The following is a 20593-nucleotide window of genomic DNA, read 5'->3' on the forward strand; positions in this document are numbered from 1 at the left end:
GTCAACCATATCACATATGGGAGGGGGTTAAGTTTTTATCCTTTTGATGAGTAGATCTTCACAAGACCATCTTGGTGTCAAAAATTCATAGAAATCTGTCAAATACTGACAGAGGTGTGGCATTATGTGCCAAATGGCACTCTTAGGGATTAAAGGGTTAAGGGAATCAGGTCGTCACTCGAAGAGCTTTGTGAAAGCCGTTGCTATTTTTCTGTTTTGGGCTATTAAGTCAACACTTATTACTGTGTCATGTAATGAAAATGTGACACGTTTGTTATTATGTCAATGAGACATGGTTGAGCCAAAATATCAGCAACTCTGAAATATTGCATTCTGGCTTTACAATGTTTAGGAGAGATCGGTCTGATCGAAGTGGTGGTAGAGTTCTTATCGCAATCAAAACAGCCTCCCTCAAAGCTTTCAAAGAATTTAAACTTGAATCGGAAGCCGAGCTGCGACAGCTTGAGATAATTTTTGTCGAAATTACTGCGCTTACCGGTCAAGGAATATTTATTTTGTTTTTGCTATCGGCCACCCAATGAAGACTCTATTCGATAACTTTTTGCATGAAGTTTGTGACCAGTTAGACAATGTGGTAATTTCGGGTGACTTTAATTTGCCAGACATTCCCTGGGACTCCATTGACAGCGTATCGGGTGTTAACGAACTAGCCTTTATTGAAACCCTTCACGGGCGACCACCTCTTGACACAACTCAATATAAATAAGAAACCCACTTGTGGCAACAACACACTTGACCTTGTAATTACGAGCGTGCCGAACCGTGTCAATGTAACCGACATATTGTCTCTAAGGGATACACGTTTTTTTTTTCCAGTTTAACGCTTTTATAAAAGCCCCATCAAAAACCCTGAGTTTTGTCTACGATTATGCAAAAGGCGACTTTGAGGGTCTGCGTACGGCTCTGTCGGCAATTAACCTCTCTTCGATCATAGCCAATGACGATATATATACTGACTGGCATCAATGGAAAGACACGTGTCTTGCAGCGGTCTCTGACTATATACAGACCAAGAGGCTTAAGGGACGGAATCCCATACCTTAGGTGTCTGGTGACTATAAGACAAAAGCTGAAACTATCTCCTCGAGCCACCTAAAGGAGAAGTTAAAAAAATCTTGCGCAAAACAGTTAATCGCATGCTGCAGAACAGCCGTGATGAGTTTCTTGGTTCCGTCGAGTCCGATCTCAACACAAACCCAAAGTGTCTTTGGTCGATATTGAAGCTGAATGCCAAATCGGATAAAATTCCTGATCGAGTCTCGACGCCAATATTAGCCAGTGCATCCGCTGACCCAGGTAATCGTACGCCGTTCCTCAGCTGAAATAGCCAATCTGTTTACTCCTGCTTCGCATCAGTTTTCGCCCATGACACCCCCACCCGCCCACCCCCTTCATCTGGAAGCGCTGCCAGGGCACCAGCTTCTTCTGATGTCTGATATGTCGGAAATAACGCTCACGGTTAGCGACGTCCAATCCGTGCTCGAAGCCCTTGATGTCACGAAAGCCACATGGTCTGATGAAATACTAGCGAAACTTCTTAAGGTGGGGGTTCACCTAAAAGCCATTTTCACGCCGCTTAAAATCGGTCAAATGAAAATATCTTGTTTGCATTTCAAGCAAGACAAAAACCCTCCATTCATAGCACAAATTAATGATTTGGGGTGTTTTATGAAATTTTGGGTGATTTTTAGGTATATTTGGAAGGAAATAATTTTTCTTGAAGGATTGGTAAAATTAAAAGAAATAAGGAATGTTGAAGATTTAGTGAAGTTTTAAAATTAGAATTTGTAGTTAATAATTAATAGACGGATACCAAGTTAGTCCACTAGCAACCTGGGGTGCTCTTGCGTGGTTGTCGACTGTCTGTTAGTGTTCCAAAAATCATTTTCTTTCTTCTATCCATTCTTAAAACTCTTCAAATTTCACTCAAATTCAGGTAGAGCCCCACCTTAAGGAAACAGCCTCTATAATTGCACTATCTCTTTGTCAAGCTGTTTAACAAGTCATTAAGCACTGGTTCTTTCCGGCACAACTGGAAGGAGGCTAACGTTGCTCCTGTTTTCAAAAAAAGGTGAGGCCGAGTGCACAGAGAAATACAGGCCCATCTCCTTACCGTCACTGGTAAACAAAGTAACGGTCTTGGAGCGATGTGTATTTAACACTTCAAAGATAGACTGTACGAGGTGGTAAGTATGATATCATGCACCTCCAAACTTTTGAAGTTTTAGACCACGTGGGCTCCCTACTATTCGACGGAAAACAGGTGGACATGATCTATATGGATATGTCTAAGGCCTTCGATAAGGTGAATGATTGCTGCTGGCCGCAAAAGCTGGAGGAGTTCGGATTTGGAGGCAGCCTCTTGCAGTAGCTCTAACCTGATGGGTTGCTACCAACGTGTAACAGTGCTGGGTGAAACCTCTGATCCTCTGCCTGTCAGCTCCGGAGTACCTCAGGGCTCCATCATCAGTTTAGGCCCGATGTTATTTCTCATCTATGTAAATAACTTGCGCGATTCGGTCCTGAAGAGCCATGTTGCCATGTTTGCTGATAAGACAAAGGTATATAAACAAATTAAGTCTCAGGAAGATGCTGCGTACCTACAAGCTGATTTGCTTGCTGGCCAGTTGACAGACATCACACTTACAGCTGGCTGGGATTTTCATTTCTTTAAAGTCTTGCTCGCTGGCAGTGAAAAGCGGGTACTTTTTCACAGGAACGTTTAATAGTAACCAAGATTGACGTAGGGACACTCAGCTAGTGTTTAGTGCAACATACGATTAATTTTCTCTGAAAGGGTCGTTAGGTACTCCCGACTCACAATATGACCAGATGACAATATAAAAGAGTGTATGCAGAAAAAGCAGATGAATCACAATATGACCAGCTCCCAGTTGGCTTGATAGCTCAGTTGGTAGCGCATAAAAGTATTTGTCGAGCGCATTCTCTATATAAATATTCGAATGCGCTTAACATAATTGAGGAAAACAGTAAAAAGTATCTAAAAATGCTTCACAAGATTTAGTAAAATTATCAAAAGATATCTAAAATTAGGGAACTGCTTATTAAAATTTATTAAACTGATTTCTATATCAAAACGGTTTCAGTTTCGATTTAATTAACTCGTACGCGTCACCAGGTAATGCGTACTGTACATTCACTCCTTTGGAGATGAACTTGAAGCTTTCAATTCCATCTCAGAAGCATCACTAATGTTAGCAAGCAACAACAATAACAACACTTTATTAAAACAGAGAGTTACAAGTTAGTTATCTACCTACCCGCAAATAGGTAAAGCTAGTCGAGGCGGGTAGGTATGTCTATACTAAACTAAATGCAAATAAATTTGGTGTTTACAAATTGACAGCAGCAAGCAATCACTTCTTGAATATATGAAACATATATTTGAACTGCGGGTGAAAGATTAAATAGAAGCAGGAAAACAAAGATCCTCGCAGTTATTTAACCAGCTTAAGCAGTTGCGAAAAGACAGTCCCCACCCCGTCCCCCCCCCCCCCCCCAAAAAAAAAAAAAAAAAACGCTTGAACGGGATTCGAACCCATGACCTCTGCGATGCCGGTGCACTGCACCGAATCCCGTTCAAGCCTGAATTTTTTCCACAGCTCTTTTCGGACTTTTCGATGGTGACGGCCTTGTCATACTTTCAGCCATCTCTCGTTGCTTTCATTTCCTACCAAGAGAGATAACCAGAACGGCAGAAAGTCAGACAAAGACAGAAGAAAAAAAACTCAACACAACTGAGAATAATAATTAGGACTTTTATTTGCGCCATTTTCATTGCTTTAATTGATTACCATAAATACCTAATTTCAAGTGCAGCCACAACTCTGTATTAATTTTTTTTCACTATTACGGGGCATTTCTTCAAACTGAACAAGAAGCAAGACATAACACCTCCAGTTATCTAACAGATTCAATGATTTGGAGTGATCATAGACCTCCGATGCCACAAGCTAAGGCAGAAATGTCTGCTATACAAGCTTTGAAATCAGGCAGCCGACGGGTTTAATTCCATCGTCCACCATGCCCTAACAACATAATGCCATTGATAATTTAAAACCTAGTATCATTGACACTTTCACACTTTTATATTTAAAATTTCAGTAGGAAAAACAAACAAAACAAAAATATCATTTCATAGAAAAAAATTAACTTTAAGGATTTCTCTCACCCATGCTCAGCTAAGTAACAAAAAAGAATTTTATTGATTTTTAAAAAGGTTTGGGACAACGAACCACTGTCCATTCCAATTTAAGTTTGTTATATTTGTTTCAGTATTATTTTTCGTTATAACTGGCAACGTAAATTACATTTTATGTTGTTTCTGCCAATAAAATGGTAATGTTAAGAACCTTCTGAACACGAGACAAGTTTGTTCGAGTTTGGAATAAGCAGTGACAACAAAAGGTGCAAGTTCTCACGAATAAGTACTACACATCAGTGCAATAAAGAAGTGTAATATCACTGGTCTTCTTATTTGTAAAAGGCCAGGTTTTTTTAATTAATAAAATGCAAAACCTTGATGTGAGCATCACACTAAGGTTAAAGAGGCAGGAATTATTGGCATTGGGTACTGTAGCTGAGAATGGGTGTTCTTTATCAAAGTAACTGTTTAAATTACAGTCAATGGCAATTTATTACAAGTGTTCTAGATTTCATAATATTGTTAATTATTTTGATTCTCCTATTGTAAATGAACCAATGTGTTTAAAAATAATAAATTTTAAAAATTCTGTATTTTTCGGCTGACTTATAGCTCTGCTGTAAAATAAATATTTTTGCATTCGCTTTTGTGCTGGCTTTTTCCCACTATATACAGATATGCAAAGCTTTCATTCGCAATTTAATTGTAATTTTTAGCATTTGGTGAAACACAACCCAAGTTGGAATAATGTAACCCAAATATCTGAAGAAAGAGAACCGTACAAAAAAAGACTAATAAACGAAATATAATAAATAACAGCCGCTGTTTTCTGGGTTAAAGTTGTATGAACTGTTACATTACTGAGCCAAACAGAAATGTTTCTAAGCAAGTTATCTCCCGGCCTGTTTAAAAAGGGGCTCGAAAAGTTTGATATCTTAGGCAATGCTCAGCTGCACAGTACATGTATTTCTTGTTCTTAAAATGGGATGGGTCTTGCAAAAATGATTTGAACTAAGCGTCTCAGAAGACTCAAATACACTGCACTGTAATGCCAAACCACATTCTGTTATTCTCTCCATACTCCCAACAATGCAAAATTATGAGATTTGTTGCATTATTAAATTCTTATTAATATCATGTTTATGAATAAAGAAGAATTGCCAACAAACAGCAAGCCCCACCCCTTCTCATGCACACATGAATAGTACTATTAATTTTTGGATTGTTTGTTGAACTCCTTCTTTATCAGTAAAGAATAAAAACAAAATACCCTAGGCTAGCTATTTAAGCGTTAATGCTAGCACGAATATTATGGTACAGAAAACAGCAGCTTGATAACAGGTACTATGGACATTGCTAAGAGCCAGCTACTGGCAAATTGAACCATCTGAAAAAGATCTTATCACCGGCTGAAGTTTCAACAGAACACAAATATTTGAGGCTAAGTTTGAAGGTGCACAGCCCAAAAGGCCGGCCAGGCTTGTTAATAAGCCTGGCAAGGCTTCTCTTAGCTACATCCCCGAATAACAATAATTTACTTTATTAACAATGCATTCATTCAATTGTCATAATTGTAATAAATTATCATAAATTTAAATAGCTCATCTTTTGCACTAAATTCTCGTTTATCAAAGTGTGTATCGCGGTTCTGTAGGGCCATCAGTTACAGTGCAAAATGTGACTCCACTTGGAAGGTCGGGAGGCTGGCGCGCAAATATGACTCGGATATCTGTGTGAAGATACAGTCTTCCAGATTTTGAACTAACAAACCTGAAAAGAACATTTTACAGCATGACTTAGCTTTTTGTTTTGTCAATGTTCACGGGCCATTGAGTTACCTCACATGTTGGCTAATGAAGTGGAAGAATACTGTACCTACTACATAATTTCTGAAAAAAACACTCCTGGAACATTGATTACACACCTCTTACTAACCGAGTTTGAGGTCTGTACTGTAAGTTACGGACCAAGTTTTTTCCTATCGATTTATGGCCCAAGCGTGAAGCGTGCGGGCCATAAATCAACAGGAAAAAACGAGGATCTGTAACTTACAGTACGGACAGAGAAAACGAGGTTAGTAAGATATTTGTCATATCTGAGGTTAAACTTTCAAATTAAGCGGGCGGTACAGTTAAATTACTATAGAAAAAATAACTTGTATTATATGTATTCTTTCCCTTCCATTATACATCCCTGGAACAATAACTCCTTTTTCAATGTTCAGTAAGGGTTGAGAAGCCTGGACAGTGGGAGCAATACATGTAAGGTTTGTCAAGCATCGTACAGAAGAGACATTTTATGCTAGCCTAGAAAAACACAGAATATTAATGAAAACTAATTTACAACAGTGTGAATTCACAATATACAATGCTTGTGTCAATAACCCACCCAATAAAAGTAATAATAATAATCATTATGTACATGTATTTACACAGAACCTTCCTTAAGTCTTGAGCATCAACATTTACCATCAATCAAATTTTAGTGTTCAAGGACACAGACTACCCAAAGGATTGTACTCACTTGCTGTTGCAATTGTAAAGAAATCTCACCTTAAATGAATAAGATAATGCAGAGAATTTTGACCCTGTAGAAAAACAAAGCCAATGATTTGTTATTTAACATTTTAACATATCAATAAATCAATCATTGAGTAAATTAATTAATTGAATTTTATTTACCACACAAAATATAACAACTTCTTACTTCTTAGAATAATGGAGCTGGATCGAAACGCAGTAATCACAGCCGACTTTCATAACATTTAAGTGGTGCTGCATAACCAGTCGACCTTATTGCCTGATGAAGACTAGCAGTAAGCAGTTGAAAAATCGCAATCTACATCTAAAAGTGACAACACTGTGAAACAAAAGATAAACCACAACGAACAACAACAACAAACTTTTTCTCGCCAGTCCTCATGTTGAATAACTCAGAACAAATTATTGAGTCCCCACAATGGGAGTCAAAGCCATGACCTTCCAGGGGTCGATTGGATGTTCTGCTACCACTGAGCTTAGGGGAACTAACAGCAAGTGAGATTGCCATATAACTAAGTCCATTTGTTGACAGGGTTACAACATACACAATAATGACTTTATTGTATACTTCTAACAGGTCAAGCCTTGAACAGGTAGGGAGAGCATTTACCTCATCTGAGTGACATGCGCGTCTCCACACTGAAAATGTTCTTTGCCGTAAAAAGGTTTGTGCATTGGGAGGCATGTCACTGAAGTCGTACAGTACAACAAACATCTTGACAACAGTTTTGTTGGGATTAAACAAAGTCTGAAAACACAACCAAGTTACTTTGTTAAACAATTTTGAAATAACTAATTATTAACTAATAATTGCATTTGATGTAGAAAGAACATCACTCCTAATTGTGTTTGGAGTCAATATTGTCTGGGACAATCAATGAGTGAATGAATTGATCTTGGATCATATCTGGCACCCCCACAGATTTTGTAGGGGCGGATGACATCATCACCAACTTAGCAAAAGAGAATGAGAGCCTGGTATCAAGATCATTGAACGTACACACTAATCTTTGATTATTACTAGTTTCTTATGGCATGCTTGAGGTCAATATGGCTAAAAACAACAAAGTATTACAACAAAAGTAATGGCAAACAGCACACTCAGATGATCACATGACTATGATCAGCCTCATTTTCCGCTCACCCTTTTCCGTTTCTAACTGAAGTTAGGTTATTTTTTACATTAGAATCAAAGGCCAGAATTCTTTCGCACTATTCTCATCTGTTTCCTTATTATTTTATTATTATTTCCTTTTTTTTTGGGGGGGGGGGGGGGGGGGGGAGAGGGCGCACCCTGAACATGTGGGCACTGAGTCACACACGAGAGCTAATCTTACTGTACAAAATTTGCATTCATGCCAGTGGCATCTTTCTAATTACAGACAGTGGGATTATCCATTTAATACTTCATATATAGAAAAATTCTACTTCACATGCCAGGATATTTATTTTCCTTAGCATGATGGGAGACCTATTTTAACACAGGGATGAAAGATGATCCTATCATAGAACACATGCCCAAGCACTCTCACCCTAGGCTGTCCCGTTTTCAAGGTGGAGTACTACACCCAGCTGCAGTGGATATAAAATGTTACCTTTAGTTATCAGTATCCTCACAATAATGGTTAAGTTTACAGCGGGATTCACTTTTCAGATCTAAATTGGCAGTTTTGAGGGCCGAGGGCCTAATACAGAACTTTATACATTTCCATTTATTACCACACTTAAATTCACACTTACCAGCTGCACAGTTCCTTTGGTAGGTACATGGTAGCCTTTCCTACTGATAGATGGATCATTGAGACTGATGTAACCCTGCAGGATGTATACATAACAATAATTATTATATTTTAATATCCAAGTTACGTTAAATTAACATACAGGCTGAGAATGCTTCAAAGTCTTTCAGTCCCTATGCATTTCCCAAACAAAAAAAAAAATGATTCCCACCACTCTTAACTTCATTTTCCATTTTTTCAATTGTAAAATGAAACAGATACCTGGGAATGGGGGGTGTGGGCTTGTGGTCAGTTGGGTTTGGGATTGTGGTTCAGCCTACTTGCCAAATGTTTAAATGCTGCTTTGAAAGGCTGAGTGTGTCAGACATTGACAAAACAACAATCAGGTCCCATAATACATGTATCTCTAAAATTGTGAATGTCAACTACACAATTATAAATCAATATGGTTGTACTGTTTTAACAATAACCTTACCAGATAAGGAGATGGGGCATTGTCATCAGACAGGCTAAAAAAGTAGGCCTTGACAGGTAAAGTGACATGAGCAGGACAGAAAGATCCACTGGCACCTAACTCAGCAGTAAATCCCTGCAAAGTAACCAAACAGTTAGACCAGCTGATGTAAACATTACTGAGGGCAATGGTTTAGTTGAAGTCCTGTGCCCAGTTGTTTGAAAGCCAATGAACGCTAAACCATGATTGAGAGTTAACCGAGGTTTTCATCTCACTCATTAAAAATTATTTTGAAAGCTATTTTTAAGCTAATGGTAAAGGAACATCTGAGTCAAAACTGAGGGACATGTAGCCTAATCCAAGATTAGCTTAATTGGGCTATGAACAGCTGGGTCCTGGTTCTGGTAGCAGCTGTAGTAGTTAACTTTATTACCGTGTCAAGTAATATAGCCCGAACCACTAGTAGTTTATTAATACATGTTAATGGGCTCTTGCAATTGGTGATGATTTGTGTCTTTTTGGTTTGCTCTTTCCCCACCCCTAACCAATGCTCCCTTTCCACCCCTCTTCACCCCTAACCAAACCCCCCTTTCCCACCCCTCTTCATCCCTAACCAATCCCCCCTTCTCCAAACCTCTAAATCCCAAACCAATGCCCCCTTCCCACCCCTCTTCACCCCTTCCCAATGCCCCCATGTCCAAACCTCCCCATCCCAAACCAATGCCCCCTTTCCACCCCTCTTCACTCCTAACCAATGCTTCCATGTCCAAACCTCTCCACCCCAAACCAATGACCCCTTCCCACCCCTCTTCACCCCTTCCCAATGCCCCCATGTCCAAACCTCCCCACCCCAAACCAATGACCCCTTCCCACCCCTCTTCACTCCTAACCAATGCCCACATGTCCAAACCTCCCCACCCCAAACCAATGACCCCTTCCCACCCCTCTTCACTCCTAACCAATGCCCCCATGTCCAAACCTCCCCACCCCAAACCAATGATCCCTTCCCACCCCTCTTCACCCCTAACCAATGCCCCCATGTCCAAACCTCCCAACCCCAAACCAATGCCCCCTTCCCCCCCTCTTCACCCCTTACCAATGGCCCCCATCTCCAAACCTCCTCATCCCAAACCAATGACCCCTTCCCACCCCTCTCCACCCCTTACCAATGGCCCCCATCTTCAAACCTCTCCATCCCAAACCAATGCCCCCTTCCCACCCCTCTCCACCCTTAACCAATGGCCCCCATCTTCAAACCTCCTCATCCCAAACCAATGCCCCCCTTCCCACCCCTCTCCACCCCTTACCAATGGCCCCCATCTTCAAACCTCTCCATCCCAAACCAATGCCCCCTTCCCACCCCTCTCCACCCTTAACCAATGGCCCCCATCTTCAAACCTCCTCATCCCAAACCAATGCCCCCCTTCCCACCCCTCTCCACCCCTTACCAATGGCCCCCATCTTCAAACCTCTCCATCCCAAACCAATGCCCCCTTCCCATCCCTCTCCACCCCTTACCAATGACCCCCATCGTCAAACCTCCTCATCCCAAACCAATGCCCCCTTCCCCCCCTCTTCACCCCTTACCAATGGCCCCCATCTCCAAACCTCCTCATCCCAAACCAATGCCCCCTTCCCACCCCTCTCCACCCCTTACCAATGGCCCCCATCTTCAAACCTCTCCATCCCAAACCAATGCCCCCTTCCCACCCCTCTCCACCCCTTACCAATGGCCCCCATCTTCAAACCTCCTCATCCCAAACCAATGCCCCCTTCCCATCCCTCTTCACCCCTTACCAATGGCCCTTATCTCCAAACCTCTCCATCCCAAACCAATGCCCCCTTCCCACCCCTCTTCACCCCTTACCAATGCTTCCCATCTCCAAACCTCCCCATCCTTATACATTTAGATCATTTGAGTGTTCCTTGTCAGTGAGGCTAAGTGATTTTGCTAAAACATTAAAATATCCAATTACACTAACTAGTAGTTCTTTGTCTGAAGGCTGAATTTCTTTATGACTTTAACCACACTAACCACCCGGCACAAAAGTATTTGCTAGCTCTTTACTAAAGAACAATGATAAGCAGTTATCCTTGTAACAAAAAAATTAAAAGGTACCACACATTTACCAAACAAAATCGACAGAGCAAGCAATTAGCTGAGGCAAGTTTATTACGAGTATTTTTTTCCCCTGACTTCTTGTAATGACCAAAAAAACAATCATACACCACTTCAGGGCCTTCAATAGAAAGTAATGTTGTCAATACTGTTTCTATTCATTACCTCAACTGTCCCTAAGGGTTCCATTCTACCATTTAACACAGATTCCTGAAAAACAATGAGAGAGTTAAGACTCATAAGTACAGGGTCATCATTCCAGTGTAAAGCAATATTATTTGTCCTATAAACCATAATTTCCACCATTTATCCAATCTACAGGTCACCACTGAATACCACTTTCATGATGTGGGCTCCCTGTATAAAGATTATTATTATTATTATTATTATTATTATTATTATTATTATTGTTATTATTATTATTATTATTATTATCAGAGTTACCTCAAAGTTTCCTAGTAAGCTTTGTGTCGTGGATGCTGGGGCACTTTTACTTAGCATTGCTGTCAAGTCTCTACTGCTTGATTTTTCTGGGACTCCACTTTATTCAAGAATAAAAACAAAACATTTGTAACTTTCATTTGAAAAAACTACATGCGGAACAAAAAAGAATCAAAAAGTACTAATTATTAATAAATATATCAATAAATAATGTAGAGAGGGTGGAAATGTGAACATAACTGACTACTATCAAAACATATAATTTATGAGTGATTTGTCCAACAGCCTTGAGTGTCATTAAACCTGTAGGCAGTTCATTGTAATAAGCATTAAGTTTGCTGAACAATGGATGAAAACATTGAGTACAGCATCTTAATCTGTTTTTCAAAGGCCCCAGTGAACTCAACCACAAAGTTTAATAATATGCTTTCCATATTGCGAGCACAGTTGTTTTGTTTTGAAAGGTTATGGATCAGGCCAAAAAAATGTCAGTTAAATAAACGTCATCTGAGTGTGTTATTTTGTTTGTCACGGGAATTTGATTGCTCTGACACGTTCATCCTTCTGTCAGCGTTTGCAGTGTGACAAATAATTATTTTACATGAAAAAAAAAACCCATTAAATTATGAAAAAACATCATTTGATTTTAAGTTCAGAAATAAAAACTATTTATTTAATATTTAATTACAGTCTGAGTTATACATTTCTTTTTATAATATATATAATATTAAGAAACATGTTTTATACTAATTACAAAGTAACTCACTTTGTTAGTGGTCTGTCATCCTCAATGTCCAAATCAGTGGCAGAGCGACGAAGTGGAGCCTAACAGTGAAGCAAACCAACAACCATTTAACGCTTAAAAATACAGGTATATGCCCAATGCCTACGGTATTGTCACACTGCTGTCTACTTGCACTCACAGTATGTTGTAGCTAGTTACTGTACAATGCACCCTTAGAATATCTCATGGATTTTGCAATTTTCCCAAAATAACCCTGAATTCAACATTATTTGCAAATTTGTATCTGTTGAAATAAAAGTCTGAAAAGGCATTTGATGTACTGTGCAAGAAAAGATATTTCTCAGGTGAGTATGTGTAAAATCACTTTAATTATTTATTGACACAACCCAGTGAACAACTATTAGCAACAGCAAACTCACCATCTGATTGGCTCTACAAGAGCATTCTGGCATACATGTAGTTTTTGATAGATTGTCCTGGGAGTGTGTCCAAGGAAAATTATTTTTGTGCTCACACCGCAAGCAGCTAGAAATAACCATTTTAACCAATGAAATTTCTTTGCTGAATAGATTGGTCAATGGGGTACCTTTTGTTTTCAAACAATAACTAGACAGCTTGCTCTTGGTTTGTATTAAGCAGGATTGGTAGGCGGTTTTGGGTGAACGTCCCGCCATTAGAAACCACAAGCTTGTTATCTAACTGTTAAACAAACATTTCCTTGAGTACTTCTGACATATCCATTTCACAAAGAGATAGGATAGGTCATGACCTTCACTAAACATATCACAAGTGTTAGAGAGTCTATATACTAACTGGACTTGAAGATACAGGAAGGCCTGTCCTTGAATTGAAGATTGGAAGAGTACCAGCCCCTATATGACGGCCATGAATTGCCTGCAGGACACCATTGGGAATCAAGATGTTTGATGAGGGTTCAGACTGACACTCAACAGATTTCTTGCATTCATATATGGACTGCTGAAGAAAATTAATAATTGCAAAAAATCACCTGACTGTCTTAGTGACAAATGATACAGTCACAGCATGCAATGTCATAAAAGTAGATTTCAATGGATTTTGTTGCAAACAAATCGATGTTGTATGCAACAAATCAATGTGCTCACTTTGTGCAATTTTTTTAGGGTGTATAGTGTAAGTCACGCTTCATACAATGTTGATGTGTCAGGCGACCTTAAAATAGATAGATCAAGGACTGGCGGGAGAAACAATGGAGAATTCCTTATAGCATATGCATGGAGATTACAGAAAAACGAATTCAAACAAAAAAGATTTCTGTCCATGATTTTGAATGTCAATATCAAACCTCACAGGGTCAAAGTGTGTAGAAGGAGTTGGGTTGACAGTTAACAGGTAATTATGGTAACTAGTTGAATGTATTATTAGATTCTTTTTGCATTGTAGATTGAAGACCAGCAAGCTATAAGAATCACTAAATATAGGGGTTGAAGGAGCTAGACTATGGAAATGCATCATCTTAATTAATTAAAGTAATAATTAAAGTAAGAGATTGAGAGACATGTAAGAATTTACAGCTTCAACTGTTGGAAAATAAATATTTAATTTGATCAGTCTGTATTAAATTTTAATAATTAATAAATACTATATAATTTATGTATTTGATAGTTAATTATTTTTAATATTAACATTAATTTAGCCATTGTCAAAATGGGCAGTTTAAGATGGGTACAGTCACCTTGTCTGTTAGCATGGGGTCGAATTTGAAGCAGGCAGCAAAGCCATGGGCTGAATGGCCCCTTTTAAAAAAGATTTTTATGAACAACATGAGACTCTTACCTTCTTGGTCTCTGAGTCACACATAGGTTGATCTCTTTTCTCAAGTTGCTGATTTTTCTGTCCATGTAATGAATTTCCAGGTGTCCCTTCACTGAGACTACGAGTCTTCAAAAACCCTCCATTCAGACTGTGCTCAGAGATCTTCGGGGAGTTTAACAAATTTCGGTCACAGTTTCTTTCTACTAATTCCTCATTTGAAGTCCTACTTGTTGAAGGTTTACCAAATTCTAAAAACTGTTTATTTGTAAAATTGTTGCCATTTAAAGTCTGCAAATCCTGATTAGAATTAAGCTGTTTTTTGCAGGATTTCTTTTTTAAGGGGGATCTCACTGATTCGTCCACGCATTCCAACAAATCTTTATTCCCTTTGTTGTTGTGATTATTAGAGTGAAGTTGATGTAGCTTAGAAGCAAGGATCTCATCTTCAAAGTTAAAGATGTCACATCTTGGTAGGGACTGGACACTAACACGTAACACTCTGTTGCTATGGAGATTAGCCAGTGGAAATGTGTGGAAATCAGGTTCTTTAAAAAAGCCACATGTACCAGTAGTAGAGTCCTCAGATTCCTTGTGAGATATTCTGAAAACAATAAAAATGGAGTAGTGAATAAAAATTATTAGAACTTAACTGCACTAAAAACTTCTTTGTAATAATAAAGTAATAGACATCTAATGACTATACATCGAAGGGCTTTAGGCTACACCATCGTTAAGTTTCTTTTTCGCTTTAAATCAAAATTGCTTCAGTTGATCTTTTGATCAATGGTTGATAGAGGGTTGTCTTGAAGATCTTTGGAATCCCTTATGATCCTGAAGGTCAGTTGCAGCCTTTTGAAGTCTTTGAGTTGGTTAATTAATAACAACAAATTCCCTCACTAACCTGTAAGTGATTTGAGAAGGAATGGAACCTTTACTTCTGCTGAGCCAGGCACTTAGCTGAGAAAAGTGAATATGAGACCGAATGGCTTGGATCAACAAGCTTCCACTGCAGCCCCGCACATTATCTGTTCTGTGGAGAAAGTTTGGTAACTTCACACACTGTGTTGGAATACATCTGACTTATCACTTACAAAGTACCTCCTGATTATTTACAGTGAAACTAAGAACATATTGAGCAATACGAATTACTTCTGGACTGTTTGCTGTTCTGTGACCAACCAGATGTGAAACCAAACCACAAGAAAAAAACACAAAAATCACAAATTTTTAATATAATCACCATTACATGTACAGCTTGTAGTTTTTATATCTGGAATCTGATTGATTTCCTTCCCAACAAAATAAACATCCCAGTTCTAAACATGTGTAGCATTCAGGGTTTCCTCAGTTTTGCTGTAAAATCTAGCGCATGGCTGCCACTGTGTCAATTATACCTAACTTAGTTCACTACTAACAACATAATTATACATCTGTACATACACCTGTGTTGAGTACTAGTTTTTTTGAGTCTCTCCCCTTGGAGGAGTATCCACAGGGATGGAACAGTGTAAACAAACCTAATAATTTACTGGGGTGGGATAACCTGCAATGATATAGCATCCCATCCAAAGGAAGGTGGTAACAGTGCTACAGACCACATCAGGCCAGAAGAAACCTGCAAACACTACACCACAAATTTAAGATGCTTATTAATGAAAGTAGTACCCTATAAAATATTTCTGACCAAAGACTGAACTAACTTGCATGCTCAGATACTCCTATTAAATACAATGACGACCAAGTATACGCTGCCTCGGCATTTTGTTTCACATAATTTTCAATGACTCTCCATGATCCACAACTAAAATCCATGTTCATGTCAATAAAAAAATTCCAGGTTTTCAATGACCTGTATGAGCCCTGATGTTGAGAGGAGAGGAATGATAATTAATTATTATTGTCAGTTTGGCTGGGGAGGGACTTACCCTTCCACTGCTTCAATTGTCCACTTCTCCAGCAGAATCCAGTTGTTATCATCAGGAGTTTGTATCAAGACTGTTATCACCATGGGAGAGCCGTTCTGCCATAACACACTCATCTTGTCCTTTCTTTCAGAAGCTTTCTGACACTGTAAAACAAATAAATAATGCCACACTGGCTATTAATGGCCTCAACTACTGGAATAAATAAATCAGTTTTGTGATTTCATTATTCTGTGAATAAATTGTGGCTGCATGGATTGAGAGACTTTTGGTAAAAAAAGCTTGAATAATTTATCTAGGTAGGCGAGGATTTCTGGAACTAGGGATTGGACTATTGTACTGGTCAGTTTTTTGGTACCTGGTATAAGGACCAGTGTATCCAGTATGGTCCTTAAAGGTTGACAGTATGCCAGTTAATTTATTTATACAATGAACAGTGTAAAACTCCCATTTTGAATGGTGCAGAGGAGTTTGTGATTAGAGTACTGACGTAGAATGGCACATGCGGTCACTCTAGAGTCCAGCCAGAGTGACTGGTCAACAATGTTTTGCAAACTGTAAATTGGAGAGTGCCAGACAAGCAAAAACAGCAAAAGATTTTTGCAGGAAAGCAAAACCGTCTGATGGAAAATCTGACAACAAGGTTAAAAAAGCTAGAACTTTGTTGTGATGAGAAAAGGAAGGATTGTTTCTCCAAATACTGGCATGTCACAAATAATAAAATAAATTATAGCAAAAGTGCTACTGGGGCCAAGCATTAAACTTCACAAAGAAATATATAAATTTAAACTTATTTCTTGAAAATAACATGGTTAAAAATCCCAACTGGTAGATTAGGCAGACCAGCTAGCTATTTGCAAGCTTGGCTGAGGAGTTGAACTTAGGGCTACCAAGAAACAGCTAGCAGTAAGAACGGGACTAATGAACCCAGGACCAGTGCAGATGGTCTGCACTATGAATAATATTAATACACAGAGGATTCTCACCATGTTTTAATGTTGTCTGTGCATCATCAGAGTACAGACGTTAGGAAAAATTAAATTGATTTGATAAATAACACAATTTGTTACCCTGTATAGACCAAATCTTTCATGGCAAGTCCCCTGGTGTAATACTGTAACTCTGGCAGGGTTAATTTCTAGACTAACTCGTAATTTTTTGAGCTGTTGCTACTTACTTTATACTCCACACTTGGGTCACAGAGATGAGGGACCACACTTAACAAAGACAGACAGTGAGGTCCTTCAACTCGCCCTTTATCTGATTGTTGAGGTATACGACCTTCCACAATCAGCGTTCCTATGTGAAAAAAGAAGTCTCTGGCCTGCATCTCCCATTCCATCTCCGCAGCAACATCACCTTCTGACTCTGTTACAACTGTCAGTGAGAGGAGGAAACCAAAATCAACATTTTTTACTGAGTAGCACACTGACATTGACTAGAAAAGAGATGTAGTGTTGAATGCTGGCCAAGCTTCCAATAAAATCTAGCTGATATTACAGTTGACCCAACCCTGGGTCAAACATTTTTTTGGAAGACCAACAGAAAGACACAACCTTTATTTTAGCATGATGAAAGTTAACGCCGTGCAACTTACGGGTAAACTGGTGAGCGAACAGTCAGTGCCAACAAATGGCATTCAATTCAGAATTGAGCTGTCAAACTAACAACAAACACTCATGCACCCAGCATCATGGTGGGCAGATCTCCTTTTGATGATTTCAAGATGGAGTCAGAAAATATAAAGAACTGTGTTGAACGAATGCAGGAATAAAAAATTTCATTATATCAAGAATGTTTGTATCACTCATGCTGCTAAAAAGTGAGCGACAACAAAGTCTTTTGGGAAATTAGTGAACATGAAAGGTAACTATGGGGAATGCAATGACAATTGCTTGTTTGCTAATTAAACCAGCACATCTGATTGCAACTTTCAATACTGTACTTATAATTTTATGGGAGGAGGGGGTACTGGGACTATTGCCAACCATTCCTTGAAATTCAGAGTGCACATGGCCAAGAAAAAATAATATCGATAATATCATAGAGTAAAAGAAGATATATGTACATGTCCTACAAAGTACACTTGCGATTTGTAAATCCACCCACACTGTATTGACAACCAAACCTTTTATACAGCATTTATACTTTTTACACATTCAATTTAATATGAGTTTGGATAATAAATGTACTACATGTATCTATCCCCTGCGTCTCACTGTCATAGCTATTGTACTTGCGAGGTTATGGAGGGGCGACCTAATCACCACCCCACCTCCCCCAAGCCCAGAAGAAAAAAAAGACGGTCTATATTGGGTGAAGAAGAATTTTGTGTTCAAAATGATACCTCATTCTAGAAACAGGCAATTTTCTTAATATATACCCACTCTCATAATTAACTAAATCTCAAAATCATGTCTTTGAAAAGTTGCTACTTTGTTTGCTTCACTGATCCATCTGAAATACTCCTTTTCTGGAAGTTAGTGAACAAATTTCACAGCTGAGATTTTACAGCTATGTTTTGGAAATTTTTTTTGGTTCAAACTTTTTCAAACCAGTTTCATTTTCATTTTCCTTCGTGCAGTATTCATTACCACAGTCTGAGACAAAGGGAAATAAAAATCAAACTGTTTTGAAAATGTTTAAACCAAAAAGAATTTGCATTCTGCTCTAGAAAATGCCTCAAACATGGATACCCTGTTCTAGATCAGGAGTTGCAAAATCACAACCCTGTTGGGTAGTACAGTCAACTCCCTCCCTCGCGGACACCCTCTGCACCGCGAGTTAGTGCCCCAAATAGCAAGAGTCTGTAATAGCGGGAAATTCATTTCAGTCAAACGTCTGTAATTAATTTTTGCCAGAGATAAATTACCTGCTGTCCGTATTGTTGAGGTGTCCGTAATAGCTAGGTGTCCTTTCACGAGAGTTGACTGTATACAATCATGTAGGACCTTATGAGGGAGTACTCCCCCTCCCCCTTCAGGTTGCCCCAGGGAGTAGACCAGAGTGGATAATTATTATGTCAACAATTGGTTGCCAGAGGATTCATCCCAAAGTGGTAAAGTTAAATAATATTAACACTTTAAGAGCAGTTTTCAAAATTTGAATTGTGCATCATAAAACCAAAATTAATAAGTCTAGGCAATGCAACAAACAAACCACACAATGAACCCACCAGGTCCCAGTTGTTCAGAGGGCAGTTAATTTTATCCACTGGAAAGTTCGCTATCCGGCAGATAAAATGTGTGCAAGATTTTCTCAATAGTCCCATCAAATTTAAGATTGAGATTGTGTGGAAAACTTGCCAAAAGCATTGGTTGGAGAACTTTGCCCCCCTGGATAGTGACTTCTCCGGTGGATAAAGTTATCCGCTCTTTGAACAACTGGGTCAGAAATAAAAAGCAAACACAAGTAATCAGTGTCTTGGTGAGGGGAATTAAAAGACTGTCAACAAGTCATGATTGGATTTAGCTTAACTTCTGTACAATTTACTGGCAAAGTGGCAAAAGACTTTTAAAATAATGACATGGCAAAATATAACATTCAATTGTTTGAGAGCAAATTTCACGGGAGGTTGAGCTTGCCAATATTGTTTTGTGAACTTTGTCCCAGCTGGGCAAATGAAGGCCAAAAGCATTTTTTTAAAACATGCATATTCTAACAGATACATATTTCTGCGTAAAGGAGGGAGTTTACACAAAACTCTAACAAGAATTGTAAAAATTCCCTGATGCGTGATTCTAAAAGGGCCAGACTGAACTAATGCTTAATTGATCTGGGGAAAGATTAATCGTCTATTAAAAAAAATTCAGCCACTGGCAGCTATTTCAAAACAAAAAATGTGAAAGCCTATAATCCAAACAACGCCTTGTGGCCTACTGTGTAATTTACGATGGATTTATATGCAAATATGTGTGATGAACATAACTAGAATAAAGCATAAGCTTACAAGATTTCAAAAAAGCATGCAGGAAGGTTCTTGTGTCTGTCACATTTTCGTGTACCAAGAACGTGAATGTCATATAACTCAGCTTATATTTTATGAATTAAAGTGTCTTCAAATTCAATAGCAATTTCATACAAGAACCAAACAACAGCAACCAATTCAAGGATACTGAATAAATTTCGAACGGGTGTCATGTGTGGGCACAAGCCATTCACAACATCACCATGAAAGGACAACAACAAAATTCAGGTCGAATGGTTTAATCGCTGGCTTCGTTTGAACACAAAACGAAACTATAACATAAAGGGACCCTTTCCGGTAAAAGAATTTCGCTTTAAGCCAAGATTTCCGTTCAAAAAGAACTGAAAGAGGCATATTCAGCCTCTATATTTCAGGTGAAAACACGTCAGCGTTCACCCCTCAGAATAGGAATACCTTACCTTCGCCGCCCGGCTTCATTGTCTTACAAGGGTACCTTGTTATAGATATATCGTCATTTTGTTCCACTGGCTAGCAGAATTGTTGTAGGGTAAGAGTATTACATCCCTACCGGCTTAAGAGAAACGACAAATCGCTGGCAATAGAAAAACCTGTGTTTTGCGCTCGAATATTATTGGAGCCAAACAACTGATTTTGGATTGGATAGTTCTGATTGGCTCGCGTCACCGAGAGTGATTCTGTCATCAACAAAGAGTTCACGTGCCGGA

The 20593-nt window shown here is 38.8% G+C and overlaps 2 protein-coding genes across 4 annotated transcripts in view; one reads left to right on the top strand and one right to left on the bottom strand.

Moving 5' to 3' along the window:
- Nucleotides 1-20593, top strand: part of LOC146453503 (glycine amidinotransferase, mitochondrial-like) — a 161570-nt gene that overhangs the window by 83441 nt on the left and 57536 nt on the right. The gene's annotated exons all lie outside the window — the stretch shown is intronic.
- LOC146453508 (atos homolog protein A-like) lies at nt 3781-20533 on the bottom strand. Of its 3 annotated transcripts, none has more exons than XM_085096539.1 (14): nt 20327-20533; nt 17118-17317; nt 15944-16086; nt 14920-15048; nt 14040-14619; nt 13038-13199; nt 12246-12304; nt 11483-11579; nt 11204-11248; nt 8941-9054; nt 8467-8541; nt 7337-7474; nt 6739-6773; nt 3781-5956 (listed from the first exon to the last, which is right to left on the bottom strand). In XM_085096539.1, exons 1-14 carry the CDS (start codon nt 20343-20345, stop codon nt 5815-5817), a joined length of 1938 nt encoding a protein of 645 aa, XP_084952665.1. In that variant the 5' UTR covers nt 20346-20533; the 3' UTR covers nt 3781-5814. The 3 variants fall into 3 exon arrangements, with proteins under 3 accessions (XP_084952665.1, XP_084952663.1, XP_084952664.1); XM_085096537.1 differs by having other exon boundaries at nt 13038-13202; XM_085096538.1 differs by having other exon boundaries at nt 13038-13202; nt 14040-14597; nt 14901-15048.

Source organism: Pavona decussata, unplaced genomic scaffold, assembly GCF_977016875.1.
Source record: "Pavona decussata unplaced genomic scaffold, jaPavDecu1.1 SCAFFOLD_330, whole genome shotgun sequence".
In the NCBI taxonomy this organism is placed as follows: Eukaryota; Metazoa; Cnidaria; class Anthozoa; order Scleractinia; family Agariciidae; genus Pavona; species Pavona decussata.

Coding starts and splice junctions, on each gene's coding strand:
- LOC146453508 (XM_085096537.1), bottom strand. Junction 12,305..13,037: donor TTCCTGTATCTTCAAGTCCA/GTTAGTATATAG, acceptor CTTCACTGTTAG/GCTCCACTTCGTCGCTCTGC. Junction 6,774..7,336: donor GCGCATGTCACTCAGATGAG/GTAAATGCTCTC, acceptor GTTTTTCTACAG/GGTCAAAATTCTCTGCATTA.